The following is a 20,269-nucleotide window of genomic DNA, read 5'->3' on the forward strand; positions in this document are numbered from 1 at the left end:
GTCCATTGCATATGCACCATTGCATTTGTGGAAGAGGTCGAAGTTGTTTTTATTCACGGCGTACAACAACATCAGGATAAGTCGAGTATGATCAATCACACTGAACCAGAAAGTGGCCGTTTTCCCCAGGTGGCCAGCACGGACCTTGTCTTCGTAAGCCTGGTACTTGTCCAAAATGATGCAAGTAGATGGATCATGCAAGGCATGATCAAGAGACTCATGACTACAGTTCTGGGCAGCATTGAGCAGGGCCACAGCGTTGGTGACATCTACATTCTCCTCTTCACTGAAGCACTCTATCAACAACCGCTCAATTGCTTCACTAACAGTCTTCAGACAGAATAGAGCTTTCGCATATGCCTTCCCTTTTAGCACACTCTTAAGACAGCCACTGGTTACAAGTCCAGCCTCAAGGAGGATTTCAGAGTAGCCTGAGCTCATGCATTTATGACCAGTCAACATGCCTATACAGTTCATCACAGTGTGGAAAGGCCCCTGGGTTACCACATGGTTCTTGTATTCTTCTGGAAACTTCCAAATGAGGGGGAGTGCTTTCATGCAACCTCCAAGGTCAAAAGTGCTAAGAACATACTTCTGGCCAACCTCCAGCGTAGCATCTTCCGAACGCTTCAACAACTCCCTGATTACGGAATACTCAGTGAACGGCTGATTGATAGGGTTGAAATAGTCAATGGTCGAATTTCGAGATGGTTTTTTGCCAGTAGCTGAGATGAAGCCACCAAATCCAGGGACGAGTTGTGTTTCTTTACTCCCAGTGACCATTCGCATAAGTAACCACAAACGGTACTTGTGGATGCACTCTGAGTACAACTTATCGTTTTCGATGGGTGGACTGAACTTAGCCCCTGTTGGAAACTTGGGCCCAACTCGACCATAAATATGAAAAGGGGGCAATGTTGGTGGGGTTCCACCTTCAAAACAACGAGTCTTATTCCGCTGCTTGAGTGGGAGGGTTCTATCTTTGTCGGCAATGTCAGTGTTTGGTTTCACCTCCTGTATCATGATCTCTCCAGTGATGTTCACCACGTTTGAACCATGGACATTTGTGGTTATTTTGTTTAAGTTGTCCCACTCAACATGAAAAACTTCGTTGTCTTCACCAGTAGCAATCTGGGGAGTGAGAGAAGAGGAAACATCGCCGATGGCTTCCGCCAGTGCTGCCTCAACTTCCAAGCCAAAGTCATAGGACTCACAGTGACCCAATCTATGAAGTATATTGGTTAGCTGCTTGCTTCGATATAGGTGGCGTATGGTGCTGCAAAGGAGGATGGATGTGTTTAGGTAACTTCCACTCTCCGTTCGTCACAGCACGGCAGATGTCCTGGAAAATAAACCAATGGAACTTATAGAGAAAATAATTTACATTTTCATGATAGAAAGCACTAAAACTGGATACAATTTGGAGGACCAGCGATATTGTCCCAAAGATGTTGAAAGCAAAGGTGGTTAAAACTCACCTGAGCTACTGAAAGCACCAGACATCGGCTCTTTTCAGACTTTTACACATCTGCTTCACCCAGGATAAGAGTCGACAGGAACTTCACCAGGTCTGTTGGGAGGTATTCTTCTGATGCCCTGGCATCCAGCTCATCAGCTGTAGGAGGCCAAGGAAGTGGTGTTGACTCGATGAACATCCCCTGAACAACACTGCGCAAGTGCAAGGCAACATCCTCAAACTTGTCTTTGGAACCAAGCCTATATGCATCAGTAACTGCTTCCGCAACAGAGATGCTTGTGCTGTACACCAGGTTGTTGGTTATGCATCCCCTGTCCCCAGGAAACACTTTTGTGAAAGCAATGCACTCATTGATTTCGTGTCTTTGAAGTCGGGTCTTCAGCTTATCACTTCTGAAATCTGGATTTGGAAATCCACAGCGTTCAAGTTCTTGGACGTATAGGTGGCGGAGTGTTCCAAGTTGCACGACCTCCTTCTGCCCAATTACCCTCTCACGTATAAAATCCAGAACTACATTAAATGAGCTTTGATGAGCTTCAAGCTTTTCATCTTGCTTGTTTTCAATACTTCTGTTGGCTTGATCACGTAAATAATTCACATATCTCAGTTTGAATGAACCATGACAGGATTTATGGAAACGAGCCTCTCTTGCAAACAAATCTTCACCTGCCACCTTGCGATGTAAACGATTGTCTCCTATTTCTAGGGCCTGGGATTCAATACGAGTCCAAGCTGCTTCCTTTCCCTTGAAAGATGCAAACTGGACACAACGTTCAGTCCTTCCGGAAACTTTCGTCTCAAGCATTTCACAGAAAATACATTCTGGTGGAAAAATGTTCTTGGAAGAGGTTGATGGTTTACGGGGGGATCGAATTGTTGAGGGTTCATCGTCTGGTACGACACATTTCAAACGATCCTGATGTTTGGTAAAGGCTTGATAGCATCCCCGGTGATAGCCTGTCATTTCTGGGTCCACACCATCAAGAGTGTCTGGAATTAACCGACACACAGCTTCCATACGAGTGGGTGAATCATGAGACTGAAGGAGCCGTTTCTCACGAAGATTATGTAACATCTCAAGCTTGTCCTGGGGAGGACCCCTTATATTGTGTAGTGGTATAAATTCACCATGCTGTATGCCACTCACATCTAAAATACATACAGGAGGAGGCATCTGCAGTTCCTCTAAATTGCAACCATGATCAGTTCGGCGTTTCTTTGCCTTTGACATGATGAAGCCACCACCACCAGTTTACTACAACAAAGCGTGCACTACCACCACTGGAGCACTAATCCATAATAGGGGTTACCTGAAAAAAAAGACAACTATCCACCACCAATAAACTACAGCTACAAGCAGGTATGCATGCCAGCAGATATTCAATACAACCACTAAAACATTCATCAAAATCACAGTTGTCTGCACGTCCTGTAACAAAAAAAGACAACACTGTCAGTTGACGAAATTTAACACCACCACTAAAGTGTTAAGGTAGTTACAATGGCCTCACCTGTAACAAAAAAAGAATGTTAATAACCATAGCCATAAACTATAAATAAACAGTGAAATTAATCATTCGTATGCGAAGGGCGCACTCACACAGTAAACTCAATATAGAACCGCATTTTCTCAATATTTTCGGTATTTTTGTGGAAAGGGTTAATGATTTTGTACTGAAGTTAAATAATTTGTTTTAGTTTTAAAAACTGCCCATACATATACACTTTCCTTCAAGCAAAGTAGAATCCAAAAGATTCGTCCACTTAGGTGCAGGGTGGATGACAAAGAGGATGGGTGTGAAATTTGACTTGGTGGCCCTTTAACGTCATCGATGTTTTTTACCTCACAAGTTCAACATGGGCCACAGGTTAAAATCTTTGTGAACTTTTTAAAATCCTCAATTTCCATCTGATTGACTTCAAATTTGAAGAGGATTTCCATATCAGGTCAGTGAACTGAACCATCAATTGTTTTTGAGGTCAACATCGACCAAAAGGTCAACAGACGCCAAAGGTCAACAAGTTTGATGCCATTTCTAAAATCCTCAATTTTCATTCGAGTGACTTGTAATTTGAAAAGGATTTCCACATCAGATCACTGAACTCAACGAGGCAATTGTTTTTGAGGTCAACATAGACCAAACGGTATGGTTCACACTTCCATTTCTTGAGTGGCGGTGGTGTTCTCTGCCAAATTCCTCAAAGATAAGTTTCCCGGTGGTTTTATTAATTTTTTTTGTCCTGTTTTTTTTTTTGCTGTTATTGTGTTGTCTCCGTGTTTACTGTGTGGTTGGAGTTCGGTTTTGTTTTAAAACTTGTTCTCTTTGGTGAGTATTTGTCGTTCTTTTCATGTTGGGTTTCCTTGAGCAGTTGAGCCCTTCCCTTTCCTTTGTGTGCACGATCATGTCATTCTATTCTCTACTCACGACCCTCAAGTGTTTTTTCATCAAAATTCCTCGACTCTTTCAATACCCTCTACCTACATTGAGAAGTCTTAGAACCAAAGGTCACGTGGTACCAACACCAATCTGGAGTGTTCACAGAAGGTAAAGGAGAACAGTAGCTCGTGGTACGGTGTTGATCACTTCTCCTACCAGGGATACACGAACATGGGAATGACTTGTGTTGTACAGGATGGAGCTCTCCAGTTTGAGCTTTTTCAGGTTCGTCATTTACAATTGTAATTGTGGGACGTGCTGTGCTGGAGGTGTCACATTAGCCACGGTCGGTGTGATTGTTTCAGTGAGATGATCTTCCAGCTCCACAAAGGTGGGTAGTGCCGGCTCTGCGTTAGCTACAACTATCATGTGGACTTGTGGTGGTAAACATTGCAAGAAGAACTCGCAAGGAAACGATTGATCGAAGATGGCATAGCGGTCACAGAGAAGCTGCTGAATGTGATGCAGTGGTTGTTTGGGTCTTAGATCTCTTAAATGTTAAGATGTTAGAAGTTGATGACAGCAGTGGTGCTCACAGGTGGTTGTGCGATTCCTGACGGCGGTGTTCCAAGTCGTGTTTGGATCGTTTGTTGGAGGTTGTACTAAAATATCGTTCACCTCCATCACACGCTCTGGTGAAAAACATCCGACGATGTATTTGAACCGTGTGGTTTCGGTGGTGATGTTCTTCATGTCGAATTGCGCTTCAACTTGTGTAAACCACAGCTGCGATCCTTCAGAACAAAATGGCGGAAGTTTGAACCAAACCGCTGCTGCAGACGAAGTTGGTTGAGCGACCAAGAGAGACATGGCTGCTTGGCTGTTCCCGGCGAATGGTTGGTCCTTTGTAGCTCCCTGTCCGTCCATTTGTATCACATTGGGGGTTATCGATTTCATGCGGAAGGAAAAGATGTCTGAGGCCTTTGGAATCCGTGTCAATCCTGAACAACCCCCTCGTCACGTACCGTTTCACCGGACAACAACCCGAGATCAACCCGAGATCAACCCGAGAACAACCAGAGATCAACCCGAGATCAACCAGAGAACAACCCGAGATCAACCAGAGAACAACCCGAGATCCACCCAAGATCAACCAGAGAACAACCCGAGATCAACCCAAGATCAACCAGAGAACAACCCGAGATCAACCCGAGATCAACCCAAGATCAACCAGAGAACAACCCGAGATCAACCAGAGAACAACCCGAGATCAACCAGAGATCAACCAGAGAACAACCCGAGATCAACCAGAGAAAAACCCGAGATCAACCCGAGATCAACCCGAGATCAACCCGAGATCAACCCGAGATCAACCCGAGATCAACCCAAGATCAACCCAAGATCAACCCGAGATCAACCCGAGAACAACCCGAGATCAACCAGAGAACAACCCAAGTCAACCCGCGATCAACCCGAGATCAACTCGAGAACAACCCGAGATCAACCACTTTTACATTTTCTGACGTGAAAGGAAAAACTGTGGTGAATGTTTGAAGTGCCTGCAACTCGAAAAAAACTTTAGTGTTGTTTGTTGTTGATGTTGGTCTTGGTTATTTCAACCGAACTAGAAAAATAAAGAACACACTTCCGGCGACCAAGCTTGAGTTTCAACTGTTTTTGGACTGGAAGGATTATGTCTCTTCACGTTTCATGCCCCATTGTGTCGCCGCCATGTTGGTAAGCCCAGTGGCAGCACACGCCGCCATGTTGGTAAGCCCAGTGGCAGCACACGCCGCCATGTTGGTAAGCCCAGTGAATGATTCACCACGACCCGCTTTCCGTTATGTTTGTGTGAGAAAGTGTTCAAATCGGCGTTCACTTTCAACACAAAATTAACATTCAATATCCAACATCTCCCTGGAATTTGTTACGTGAATCGAAATATATTCTGTTCCTCGTGGGCGTCCCAAGATGGCGCTTGGTGGCGACAAATCCATCCCACCCATAATCTTTCCAGTCTCGTGTCCAATTCAATGAAATGATGCTGTCACAATTAAATAAATAAATTCCAGAGAAACTTTTATCTTCACTTTCAAAACAGATTTTTTAAACACAATCGGGATGGGATTTATAAACGTGTGGTTTGTAATTTTAATATTTTATAATTACAGGAGATATGCAACGTCCAATTTGTGTGTTTTATCCGTTATAATGTGATGCAATGCGGGGACGCGTTCCCGGTGGGGAGTTGTCTGTGACGTAACGTTCTGTGACGTCATAAACACGACAATACAACCGGATGATGTTCTCTGGAAACGTGTTCGTCCGTTCATTGTGACACGAACTCCGGTGCTGTTCACAACGAGCGATCATGTCGCGATTTTTCAAGAGGATTAAGAGAGTTTTTTGTCCTTGTGTGAAGGAACAAAGGTAATCATTTAATAATGAGTGTGTTTTGTAATGTTCTGTTGGTTCGTTAGTGAAGTTTGATGTCAATGTGGAATCGTTTCCTTGTTTAACGTAATGTGTGTACAAGGATGTCCATGAGATGGAGCTCAATGGAGAAGGATGGAGTGTGTTAACTCGGTTCACATCGTATTATAACTAGGTTCACATCGTGTGTTAACTTGGTTCGCATTGTGTGTTAACTACGTTCACATCGTGTGTTAACTACGTTCACATCGTGTGTTAACTGGGTTCACATCGTGTGTTAACTAGGTTTACATCGTGTGTTGACTAGGTCTACATCGTGTGCTGCCTTTTTGGCTGCTGGTTGCATCATTGGTTAGGAGCACGGCTAAGTCGATGATGCAGTGCCCCTTTGACCAGTTTCCTGGTGCTCATTTCGTTAATCTCAGAAGGATGACAGGCTGAGTCAACCCTGTGATGTTAATTCAGTGAAGAACGGGTCTCGAACTCAGGACCCTCGGATTCCAAGCCACCACCATAACCGCTAAGCCAACACCAGGTTATGATAACTAGGTTAATGAGGCAGTGATCGGTGAACAGACAGACCCTACACGTGGTAACAAACAAGGAATGATGAATAATGGGTGTGAAGAGGTTTGTAACATGAGGATAGTGTCCTGAGACGAGGTCGGAGTCCTGTAAACCAGGTTATAAAAGGATTATCTCTGTGATTTAATCGTTGAAACATTTAATGTTTTTTTTTTTCTTGTTCACCATTCACAGGTCATCTGTTCCTGACGTGACGAAACCACCAAAGGTGAAACGGACGAGAAAATGGTGGCAGTTGGGACGAAGGAATCGGAGAGAGGAGGATCTTTCAAAGGGAAGAAACCATGTTGGATCTTCCAATGTCGATCCTGCTTCTCCGAACCAAACACAAGATACACCTGGATCAACACCGCAAGGTGTTCGGGAGGGAGAAGCAACCACGCCCACACCACCGCAACAGACCACGCCCACCCCTACACAACAGACCACGCCCACCCCTACACAACAGACCACGCCCACCCCTACACAACAGACCATGCCCACCCCTACACAACAGACCACGCCCCCCAACACGTCATCGCCGTGTCCTCCTCCTCCTCCATCTCCAGCATCGCTTGATTACCTCCGACCATCTTCATCCAAAAGTACAAACACCCTTTCTCTCCCTCTCTCCATGTAAAACTGTGTTGATAATTACTTTTTCACTCGAGTCGTGAATCTCCTGAATATTTCCTCAATTTACTGGATGTCGAGACGTGAATCATTACTTGTTTCATCGTGGAATCGCTTCACTCCAAAACATGACAGAACATTTATTTTTGTGACAAAAGTACCAAACTTGGTATCCGACTTCCTGTGACCATACCGAACGATTTTACAAGGGGAGCCCGAGTCGGCCCCTCATGACTCGGCTTCGGCAGCCATTTTCCAAGATGGCCGCCATTGTGGGGTCGGGGAGGACAAGCATCTCCACATAAAAGGAGTATATATTGATGAAACGGCGATTTTAACGTCTGTTTAAACGTTTCTCGTGATATACAATAAAATTTCACGATAACACATTTCACCAAATTGCATTTTGTTCAAAATGGCTTTAAAATGGAGAGAAACTTAATATCGGGGGGAACGGCAACAACAACGTCTATATTGTCTGTACTGTAATTTTTTTGAAATTAATTTTCCCATAAACTTCCCCATATTGACCTTTGTAGAATCCTGAACTTCTTGGGAAAAAAAAATCTGAAATTACGATTTTATAGCAGATTTTGTTCGTCGTTGCCATGGCAACCGAACCCCAGATTTCACAAAAAGTACTTCTCGCAGGTTTAACGGTGACGGACGTCACAAAATTATTGACACAACATTTTTTTTACATTATGCATTTTTCAGATAATGTCTAGGTATTCTGTCTTGTTGAATAAATTTAAAATGAAATGCATCGAGCGTTGGTATCTGTGATCGAGAGGGTTTGATTGGATGTCGCCGTTCATCAGTGTGTGAATTCGTCTCCCTCACACATGGCATGGACACTTGTACAAGGCGCTGCATGGCAAATCGGACTTCATGTGTTTACAAGTCCTGCACAGCTTCTTGCAGCCACATTTTACAAGTTCTTGGTAACCAGCCGACCGTTGCGGTGGTGTAATCCACACCGGGTACCATCGAATCCCATCTTTGCACCACCTGAATTCTGCTGGCGAAGGAAGTAATGGCGTGGTCTCGCTGCCTGTCCATATTCCAGTCTGATCGACTGCCCGCTTCAGATGCTGATCCAAGGCATCCTGGAATCTGCAGTCAAGGTTTCGGATTAGAACATGTGCTTCAACCAAAATTCAGGGTTCGATAAACAGAATTTTGATTGAGGATTCGTTTCCGGTTCTACAGTCAACCTCTCAAACCCTGAAAAATATTGGAGCTCACCTGTGTGGGCGGAATTCGATCCAACGAGGATTTATCGTGATGATGGAAGAGATATTTTCTGCAGGGGTTGACCGACGATAAGGGACTGGATCGATCGTACAGCTTGACTATGTATTGCTCAATAAGTTTGAAAGGAGCTTCATTTGTGTGAAGATTACAGAACGGGTGATCGGAGATGAACATGAACGCATCATTCACGTCCTCAAAGTCCATCCATACCTTGTACTCCGTCTTCTTACCAATGCCCACGAAGGCAGACGTGGTGTCACAACCGGTCAAGCTGTGGAATATTGGTAGACGCCGGGACGCACGATATCCAAGGTCCGAACAAATGTCGTTGACTTTCTCGTACGTGAAGTTCTTTCCCATTCTGCAGGGCGACCCACAGAACCAGATCCGGACAGCGACTCAGAAGCTTGTGGAATTGTCCAATCAGGATGCCGACGACATCACTATCGACTGTGCGTACTTGTATCTGGGTAAACCCATGGTCCAGAGAAGCGATCAGATGAACTAACATCCGACTGTCAGCCTCTTCATGAGAACAATCGGACATGGGATCACCTCCAATGGATATCACGTTGACACCTGGAAAAGAAGAAATGTTGAGGAAACATTTAATGTTGACGATGTAATTGAGTAGAAAGTTGTTATACATTGGACTTATGCCACTTGGCACGGTTGGTAACAAAGCATTCTGCAGTTCCGCTGTTCCTGGACTGGACATCAACGGGGAACGCGTTGAGCTGGCGAAATAGTTCAACGTTTTGGAGATATTGGGAGTACGGCTCCACGTGAAATTTGGAATCTAAGGGACACCTTAGATCGTCGGCTGTCTCCCTCTGGCATACGATGCATATATGGCCCAGGTGATCGGCCACGGAGTTTGCGATAAACACGCTCCCGGTGAAGGGACCTGAAATTTATAGTTACACAAAAATAAATTCAATGAATAACAAACATTTTAACAAGCTGAGATCATTCCACAAAAATAGGACAATTGCTACTTGTGAATTTGAGCCAGGTAAACGGTAACTGGAACCATACAAGACATAAAATTATTGTTTTGACTGTTCAGCTTTGGTATGACATCTTGGGGTATAAAAATCATTATCTTCTTCTTCTTCTTCTTCCTCTTTCGGCTTGCTCCCGTTGGGGGTCGCCACAGCGGATCAACCGTCTCCATTTCGCTCTGTCCTCCACATCTTCCATTGACACTCCAACCACCCGCATGTCCACCCTCACCATATCCATGAACCTCTTCTTTGGCCTTCCTCTTCTCCTCCTGCCTGGCAGCTCCATCTTCAACATCCTTCTCCCGATATACTCCGCTTCCCTCCTGTGCACATGTCCAAACCATCTCAATCTCGCCTCTCTCACTTTGTCTCCAAACCGTCCTAATTGCGCTGTCCCTCTGATATACTCATTTCTTATCCTATCCATCCTCGTCACTCCCAACGAGAATCGCAGCATCTTTAACTCTGCCACCTCCAGCTCCACTTCCTGTCTTTTTGTTAGTGCCACCGCCTCCAAACCATACAACATAGCTGGTCTCACTACCGTCTTATATACCCTCACAACTTCTGCTGTCGTTGCCCAATCATCCCACCCATCTTTACCACCATCCAACGCCTGTTTCACCTCCTCCCTAAATTTCACGCAACGGTCTTCCTCCTTCAGCTTCCACCATCTGGTCCTTGGTTCAGCCCTCACTCTCTTCCTCAACCTCACCTCCAAAGTCATCCTACAGACCACCAATCGATGCTGTAGAGCTCCACTCTCCCCTGCCACCACCTTACAGTCACTTATCTCTTTCAGGTTGCATCTCCTGCTTAAGATGTAATCCACCTGTGTGCACTTTCCTCCACTCTTGTGTGTCACCCTGTGTTCCTCCTTCTTCTTGAAATACGTATTTACCACCGCCATTTCCATTCTTTTTGCAAACTCTACCACCATTTGCCCTTCCACATTTCTCTTGTTGAGACCATACCAACCCATCACCTCCTCATCCTCTTTATTCCCTTCCCCAACATGCCCATTGAAATCTGCTCCAATCACCACTCTTTCATCCTTGGATACACTCTCCACCACTTCATCTAACTCACTCCAGAAATCTTCTTTATACTCCATCTCACACCCCATATGTGGGGCATATGCACTGATGACATTCATCATCACCCCTTCAATTTCCAACTTCACACTCATCACTCGGTCAGACACTCTCCTCACCTCCAATACCCTCTTGACATGATCTTCCTTCAGGATTACCCCGACACCATTTCTCCTCCCATCCACACCATAGTAGAACAGTTTGAAACCACCTCCAATGCTCCTCGCCTTACTCCCCATCCACTTGGTCTCTTGTACACACAGTATGTCCACCTTTCTTCTCTCCATCATATCAGCCAACTCTCGCCCTTTGCCAGTCATCGTCCCAACATTCAGAGTTCCAACTCTCACCTCCACACTTCTACCGTTCCCCCTCTCCCACTGCCTCCGGACTCGCCTTCCCCGTCTCCTTCACCTCCTTCGCCCAGCAGTAGCACAATTTCCACTGCTACCCTGCTGACCACCGGTACCGGTGGCGGTCGTTGGTAACCCGGGTCTCGACCGATCCGGTATGGAAATTCGTTTTGTTGTCCGCATAATGATTTGGCATAGGTTTTTAACCCGGATGCCCTTCCTGACGCAACCCTGGTCGCCTCTTAAGACACACAGGGATATGGTACACCTATTTTAACCGGGGTATACACCGACCCAGTACACTGGTACTCATTTCGCCGACTTCAGGAGGATGGCAGGCTGAGTCAACACCCTGGTGTTTTCGACTTGGTGTGTGTATATATATATACATACATATATATATATATATATATATATATATATATATATATATATATATATATATATATATATCCATATATTTATTCAGTGTCCCAAAGGTGCTTGAACTCAGGACCTTTTGGGTCCCAAGCCACTGCCCTAACCACTGCGCCAACACCAGGCTATATTATTATGCAGGTATGTAATTAGTTATAACCTAAAAACTGCTGAGTCAATTGAACGACAGCCAGGCGAATCTTTATCAGGATAGTAGGAGTGGTCCAGAATTCTTGAAAAAGGTACTCATGGCCCCTAAAATTGCACATTGGATCACAAATAGTACCTCTGAATTTGAGAATTTCTGCCCCATCGCCATTTTGACTCTGCAATTTGCAATTTGCATAAATCAAATGGACAGTAGGTATGGCGTAGTCGGCACTGTCTGTTCAAGTTGCAACCGTTTTTACTTTTTTCCTATTTCTCTATGATGCCTCACCTGATTGAGTTGTAAACTTCACCAACATAGATGTTAACATTGTGCCAAATGAAGTTGAAAAACGCCTGTTCAAAAAAGCTCAGTAATTTTTTGAAATTTTCTTATGCCTTCACGCAGAGGGAAATTGTGAAATTTAAACATGATGCTTGTGAAACAGTCTTTCAATGAAGCATTTTTGAACAGGAGGCCTTTTGTGACTTCATTTGGCACAGGGTTAAAATCTACATCAGCAAAGTTTCCAAGTCAATAAAGCATCAGAGATAAATTTTACAAAAGTAAAACGGTAGCAACTTGATTTCGAACAGACGGACAGTAGATAGGCCCACGTAATTTTCATGGCATGAAATTGGTCAGAAACCCAGACTAAATTTGCGTGATAAGGTAGGAGAAACAAACGCTATTCTCAGAAAATACTTCATGAGGAGTGTTCTCCGCAACAAGCCTAAAATTCATGGCCGAGGGTGTGGGGAGACCGACTGATGATGGATGGCACGGTGGGCTGCAGCAGTCGGTGATAAAAGCAACACAATACCTGTCAGGATGGAAGGAGTGACCAGATTATTCCAAATCCATCAAAATGAATGTTTATTAATTCGCGAAATCTGATAACTGTCACGATACAGTCATGTAAGTCACCTATTCTGAGCAAAAATGATCGAGGAAAGTTCAAATTTCCAACTTACCCGCACGTAAGCCGCCATTTTGTTGCAAGTTGTAACATCCTCCAGTGGGAAAAAGGAGCACAATTTGGGCGCGATCACGTCGCCCCGGCGTGATTTCTCTTTCGCTTTCAAAAACCACAAAAAACATCTCTTGCCCGGGATCCCCTTCGAAATTTGTATTTAATCGTCTGAAGAAGCCGAATGCCAAGTTTGACATTTTTGTCATAAAAATTAATGTTTTCATGTTAAGCGACTGCACTATAACCCTCTTCACGATCCTGGAACTTCCTTGGTGAGGAAAACGATGGATGTTTAACACAACTTATCTCCAGTGTAGACTCGAACTGGTTGATAGGAGTTTGATTGATGACGAATCCCGTAAGTTCATCTCCACCACAACTACCAACAATCTACGAGGTGTTTGTTCTTCTTTCCGCCTCCTCCGGTATCACAGGGAAGGTTTGTTGCTCCTGTGGGGTTTGTTTCTCCAATACAAGACCCCAATTTGTGTGTTTTACCACAGAGTTTCTTACACCCCGAGGAGAACTAAACCTCCATCTCGAAAAAGAAAATACAATTCTTCCGTCTCTCTCAACACTCCCAATCTCTGGACTGTATCAATGTCTGAGCTTTATCTCGGAGCCGACAGGGACTTTGGGAATTAAATTTTACATCAACAATGGGAATACAATGTATGCCAGGGTGACATGGGAGTTTTTTGACCTTGACCTATTTTTAAGTTCGTGACACAATTATGAATATTCAAACATGTTTCACAAAACCTCAATTTAGGTTTGTCTGTTCAGAACGAAATTGCCATCCCCAGCTCGCCTCGACTCCACAAGGAGTCACATTTACATTTAATTTACATCGTGTCGCTCCGGGTTAAAGGTCAAGTTCACATGGTGGTCTTAAAAAAATAAACTTGTTTTTGTCATCGCTCAATTTTGAGAATACGGCATCACTAAGACCACTTGGCCTTCCAAGATATTATTACATCATCACAGTGTACCTGCACCGAAGTTGTACACCTGGTATTTGATTTGTGTCCTTGACCTACTTTTTTTGCATTGTGACCGAATTAATGAAAAACACCTTTTTGATCAGAACTTGAATAATTTTCCTCCGATTTTAATAATGTTAAGTTTCATGTGTGGATTGTCGATGGAGACACGTTTTATTCTTTTACACTCCATCCATAAATGTTGAAGGTCAAGGTCATGCGGTGGTCACAAAAAGATATGGCCGTCACTGGATCAAGGGAAAGTTGTGCTGCAGATATCAAGTTTAAATTGATGATGGGTTCGACCACAACACGTGAAGATCAGTGTTCCACACCCACCGGGACCGTCATTGTTATCCTGGCAATGGAAAACTTCTGTGAACCATTTTTTTTCCACATAATGTTTGCCTGAAACAGTTGTTGATATCCGCAGGTGACGGTCAAGATGTGTGTAATGATAACGAAGAACCTGCTGGGAAAGAAAACATGCAGATCCCAGGTGCCTGTGATGTATGTGATGAGCCAGGTGAAAAGGTCAAGATCAGGGTGGACGTGCCAAAGGTATTAGATGATTATGTTTTCATTAAAATCAAGATAACAGTTGTAATTTCAAAGTGAACAGTTTCAAACTTGTCTCCCTCCTCTAAAAGCTGGTGGTGTCTTGTTGCGTCTGTATCTGGTGGATGCTCCCCCCCTCCACCCCCCAATTCCTTTCCTCACTTCAAATGTCACCACAGCTATCTCTGCTTGTGAGAAGGCTGAATGCCTCAATTCTGTGTTTGCTTCCAAATTTTGCATCTCCAGCCCCTCACACTCGGTACCCATCCTTCCCTATCGTCCCCAACTGCTTGTACTCTGTGTCTTTTGCACCTGAGAAGGTGGAGAAGGTTGTTCAACCCTCGACTCTGGCTCTGCAATGGGACCCAATGGCATCATCTCATGTGTCCTAAAATCCTGCTCTGCTGCTCTTCCCCCATCCTCCATCTGCCATTTTCACCATATCATTTACTCTGGGTCATCTTTCATCTGCTTCGAAATCCACCAACAACACTGCATTCCATAAAAAAGGTGGAAAACTGATCCCCTTAACTGCAGACTTCTCATCTTACTTCTAATCACCATCAAGGTCATGGAATCCACAATCTCAGTTGATATGAAATTCTTTCTTTTCTCCAACAACCTCATCATCACAAATTTGTTGCAGATGAGGTCACTTCACCTTGGACTTGCTGTTTTTACTCATCCAACAATGGACAGAGACCCTCAATGTCAGACGTGAGATCAGGGCCGTCTCTCTGGACAAATCTTGTGCTTTTAGTACAGTCTGGCATCCTGCCTTACTTTCCAAACTATCTTCCTCTGGCATCCAAGGCCAACTCCACACATGGCTTACTGACTTCCTCTGCTCTCGTAGCCAAGTTGTGGCTCTTCCCGGAATCTTTTCATCTCCTCTCCCTGTCAAGACTGGAGTGTCCCAAGGCAGTGTTCAGGGTCCAGTCCTATTCCTGATCTTCAGTAATGATCTCTCTGACTCTTGAAAATGTTCTTTATTTGTTTTCTGTTGACTCCACCCTCTGCCGTGACATCCTTCATCCTTCATAAAGGCAAGCTGCAACCTCTTCAATCTCTTCAGACCATGAGAAAATCACAAGCTGGTCAAACACTTGACTCTGGCTGGACTTCTGTGGTCCAGTGTTTGGCCAATACTCTGGATGTGCTGGCCTACTTTATTGGAATATTTCTAAAAATCCTGACAATTCTCACACTCTCTCCATCTCTTTCAGAAAGGAGTCTGGCAATCCAACCCCCCCTCCCCTTATCTACTTTCTTAACAATCATCTTGAAGAAGTTTGGTCATTCAAACTCCTGGGTCTCATTATCAGCTATGATCTTTCTTGGGCAAACCACATTTCAAAGTTGCGGTGCAAAGCGAGCTGCCGACTCGGCATCCTCTGTCGTCGAAAGTCCTTCCTTCCACAGCTTAATGGAGTAATGCTCTCTCCTCTGCCTGGCTCCCCTGCCACAGACCTTGCTCACCTTGACACGGGAGATCCCAAGACCTTCAAGGTTATTGGAATCTCCCACGATGAAGCGGAGTGTCACGGTCTATCACCACGCCATCACACACAGGTCATTGCTCTCTCTCTCTCTCTCTCTCTCTCTCTCTCTCTCTCTCTCTCTCTCTCTCTCTCTCTCTCTCTCTCTCTCTCTCTCTCTCTCTCTCTCTCTCTCTTCTACCGTGTCCTCTCTGGTCTTGCACCCTCTGCTCCTTCCGTGCTTTGTCCCTCGAGGATTCTGCAGGGCAAACACGGTCCATTAAACCACCAACCCCATTCTGATTAAATTACCCACATTCCAGGATCACTGCTCACCACCACTCATTTGTGCCTCTTTTCTCCCACCTCACGAACCAACTTCCACATTATCTTAAATCTTCCCACCACGTCTTCAGGACAGCTGTTCACCACCATCTCAGATCATCCCCAATCCAAAACCATGATCTTTTCTTCCCTCTCGAACACACCCGAATCCTTCGTTCTTAGAAATTTCCTCAATCCTAAATCCTTCGTCCTCTCATATGTTCCTTTTGTCCCTCTGTGTCCTGATCCGTTCAGTGTACTCATTCTACTCTTGTACGAGCCTTGATTATGTATTCACAAAAATGAATTATCTTTGGTGACAGCCATACAACATGTAGAATGTGTTGGGAATAGACAAGAAAACAGTTGTCAGAGGAAGGACAATGAAGTTTGTGCTTGTGTTGGGAATGAGGACAATAAATGTATAATGTCACTCCACTCAACCTTCTTTCTATCCTCCCTCTCTCTGCATTGCAGCATCAATCCATGAAAGATGACATCTTCCGTTATCCCGTCGGTTTCATTGGCCTGAAAAATCCGTTCCTGTTGTGCTACTTGAATTGTGTGGTCCAGTGTTTGGCCAATACTCCGGATGTGCTGGCCTACTTTATTGGTAAGTTCATCACCAAGCAGGGTCTTGCCCTTGTTTCTCTTCACAACAATGTGGAGTTTGAAATGTATTTGAGTGGAGATTGGTGTTTTTCATCAGTGATCCCAGTGACACAGCAAACCCAGCACAACAGCAAGGTCTGAACAAGATCAGGAAACCTCGTTGTCTGCTCTTCCTTTCACTGTCCTCTTTTGTCATTCCTCCGGCAGGAATGAACTTTGACAGTGATGACTTTGGAAACCTAACAAAGTTCTTCAGTCAACTCCTCACGGCCATTTGGAACAAGGAAAAGTTCTCTGTTGATGGTAAAGTCCTGAAATTGTTCACCAACAAGAAAAAGACAGACTACTTTGTTAATCCAGTGTACTTTATGGTGAGCTCGGAATCCTTTTGTTTTTTCATTCACTTTCACCGACAAGTAATCTTATTACCTTCACCAAAGTGGAGGGGATTGCATTTGGTTCCATGTGTTTGTTTCTTTGAAACTTTGCAAAAAAATTTTTGCCAAGTATGTTGATCTGCAGCGTTTGTCTGTTTGTCTGTCTGTCTGTGTCTCCCACGATTTTTGGCCACAGTTTTCAGGCAATCATTCTGAATTTTTTTGTGTATAAGTGACCGACCTAAAAGAGCAATGCACAATTTTAATGAAGATCTGAATCCTAATATGGATCCGGATACGAGAATTTTTCAAGTGATTCTTCACCATTGAGAGATAGGGCCAAAAACTATATGTAGCATGAATGATATCTCAAGAAGTTATGGACGGATTCGGTCAAAACTTGGTGGACACATTGGGTGTGTGACAAGGATGAAGAGTCTTGATTTTAGTTCAGGTCGGGATCCAGATCTGGGCTATCAGTGGGATACGAAACGTAAACTCTTTAGCCTGGCGGAGGTCTGCGCTCTGTGGAGTGCCATTTCATTTTGCCAAGTGTCGCTCTGTGAGTGATTTTTCATTTGTTCGTTTGTCTGTTTCTCTGCACAGAATGTGCTAACGTTGGCCACCATCACCACCTCGTGGTAGCCTGTCGGACACATTCTCTTTTTTTTCAACCAAGTGCAACGAGAAAGTGTGTGCAATTATAATGTGAGTACGTCTATAAAGTATGTACAATTGGAATGTGAGAACGTCCACAGAATACGTACCATAAAACCACACGGAACAAGTCTGGACGAGGGTTTGCAATCTTTCCTTGTTCTCGATATTCATTGTGATCAGATTAAAAGTTCCAAATTTATAACAGATTCATACAGATTAATGTACAAAACATGGCATTGATTAAAATATTACTTATTCCATCAACAATTATAAGCTCCACCTGTTCAACATCATGTGTCCATTCAATCCCTTGTTCATAACAGGAGGCGATGTGCAAGGTGGCCCCTGACTTCAATGATGGGGAGCAACATGATGCCCAAGAATGTCTGATGGTCATTCTTGATAAACTCCATGAAGAACTGAACCAGGTTCCTCCGTGCCACTGCAATATCGACTTGCTCCATCTTCCTGACAGTGTAACTATGAATTTCCACCCTTCATCAATTACATCATGGGAACCGTGGTGTCTGTCAGTGGGTTCATCTTATTCCCGTTTCTGGTGGCCACTGTGCTTGAAAAGCTGAGCACGCATTCAAAGCTAAATATTCAACCAGAAAAAGAGCATGATGACAAACTAGATACATTTTAAACATATAAACACAACATGGAATTGGTTTGTTGAACATTGCGTGAAGATATGACCCTCGGTTTATCACCAAGTTGAACAAACCATGTCTGCATTCTTTATAACAGTGGCCGATATGAAAAAAACTCTTTGAAGAAAGCTTGCGGTGCAAAGTCGTCATTTAATGATAGAAACGCCTCCATTTGGCATTGTCACCTGAAAAGAACGTTGAATAATAAACTTCAAAGGTTCAAAATAACCTCAAATTTAATTCTCGGTGGACTCGATGATGTAATTCGTTCCACTTGGAGCGTCCGCTCTGAGTTGAGGTGGTCGGTGTTTCAACCCCGGCTAAATATTTCGCAAAATCAAAGGCTTCAAAATGGTGTGTGGTGCTTCCTTGCTTGATGTCAAACATTTACAAAGGATAGAGCACATACCGGAACTACTGTCAAATGTTATGCTTGTTGTTGGCTTAATGGTTCGGGTGGTGGGGTTTGGATCCTGAGGTCCTGAGTTCAAATCCTATTCAGCTGTTAAATTAATACCAGGTGGTGTTAACTCGACCTGTCATCCTTCCGAGGTCGGCAAAATGAGTGCCAGCATGCTGGTATACTGTGTCGGAGTGGCGACCCGTCCAGGATTGTGCCCAATAGCCAAGGAGATTGCTAAAGCAGCACCAATGCTCTGCACAGAGTATGGTCCCAATCTCCTCCTCTCCTCTCCTCATATGTTGGCAACCATTGTACAGGCTGGATTTGCTGAATGATCTCTTTCTGTGTTGAAGTTATTTGGCCTTGGAATAGAAATTATTTTTGATAAGTTGCAAACCATAGTGTCTGTCCGTGCGTTCGTGTGTCTCCCCTTTACGGCGGCCACTTCCCATGTTGCCTTTGAAAACCTCAGCATTCACTTTTGAAATGACGGGAGAACAGGCATGAATAATGTTGATGCCAAATTTTATTTCACAACCAGGATATTTTACTCTGTCGTTGTACAAATTGAACCAATGCCACCCGATGTTGCACCACCATTTCACAGTGGTCAGTATAAGTAGCTTCGAGCTTTGTTTATGAGTGAAACCAGAAGAACAACGCAATTGACATTTTAAAGTCCATGGAATAATTTAAATTGACATATTAACTCACAGAGCCTGGTGTTGGCGCAGTGGTTAGGGCAGCGGCTTGGGATCCAAAAGGTCCTGAGTTCAAGCCCCGTTGGGCCACTGAATTAATACACCAGGGGGTTGACTCAGCCTGTCATCCTTCCGAGGTCGGCGAAATGAGTACCAGTATACTGGGCCGGTGTATACCCCGGTTAAAATAGGTGTACTATATCCCTGTGTCGTAAGAGGCGACCAGGGTTGCGTCAGGAAGGGCATCCGGCGTAAAACATGTGCCAAATCACTATGCGGATCATACGGATGATCCGCTGTGGCGACCCCTAACGGGAGCAGCCGAAAGAAGAAGAAGATATTAACTCACAGAGCCGGCCCGTCGCTTCGCCGACAGAACAATTAGTCGTCGTATTTACCAAAAATTTTGGGTGAGAAGTAGGAGAAGGTGGAGAGCAGAGAGCGACAGAGAGCAGAGAGTACAGAGTCGACAGAGTGGGGGAGGGGTTGGAAAATTTTGCAAATAACAATATAATATACATCAGGTGGAACGATGTTTATAAAATTATCAGATACACAAGATCATGCTGCTGCTATGTGGGAAGTTCACTTTGTCATATTGACTCGACGCACCTTCTGACTGGCAAAGTCATCCACAATTTCATCAATGGACAGCTGGCGCAGAAGGTCACTCTCAATGTTCATGAGTGTGCAAGAGATCAGTCTTCCTGTCCCATCGATGTTCATTCAAACAGAGTCTTCATGCACTTCTGGGATCTACTGTAGTCTCCCTGCGGCAACAGT

At 44.3% G+C, this 20,269-nt stretch overlaps 1 protein-coding gene and 1 long non-coding RNA gene across 9 annotated transcripts in view; both read left to right on the plus strand.

Annotated features, from left to right (window-relative positions):
- LOC147019222 (uncharacterized) overlaps positions 1-20,269 on the plus strand; it is a 131,651-nt gene that overhangs the window by 8,818 nt on the left and 102,564 nt on the right. The window lies entirely within an intron of this gene.
- The window catches only part of LOC147019223 (ubiquitin carboxyl-terminal hydrolase 2-like), a 32,648-nt gene that overhangs the window by 4,920 nt on the left and 7,459 nt on the right, over positions 1-20,269 (plus strand). For 4 of the 8 annotated variants that reach the window (XR_015062691.1, XR_015062690.1, XM_085899544.1 and 1 more), the window contains exons 1-6: positions 6,100-6,285; positions 7,048-7,457; positions 14,151-14,278; positions 16,555-16,690; positions 16,897-17,060; positions 18,050-18,202. Coding sequence is in view for 6 of the 8 variants with exons in the window: in XM_085899544.1 (XP_085755670.1) it covers positions 6,227-6,285; positions 7,048-7,457; positions 14,151-14,278; positions 16,555-16,690; positions 16,897-17,060; positions 18,050-18,202 (1,050 nt within the window). In the remaining 2 variants the exon portion in view is untranslated. Of the gene's footprint in view, positions 1-5,975; positions 6,286-7,047; positions 7,458-14,150; positions 14,279-16,554; positions 16,691-16,896; positions 17,061-18,049; positions 18,203-20,269 lie in introns of those variants that run through there. The other 4 variants (XM_085899548.1, XM_085899545.1, XM_085899549.1 and 1 more) reach the window with 4 other exon arrangements.

The sequence above is a fragment of the Eptatretus burgeri genome, chromosome 10, assembly GCF_056783735.1.
Source record: "Eptatretus burgeri isolate ZD-2024b chromosome 10, Ebu_testis_v1, whole genome shotgun sequence".
NCBI lineage: Eukaryota > Metazoa > Chordata > Myxini > Myxiniformes > Myxinidae > Eptatretus > Eptatretus burgeri.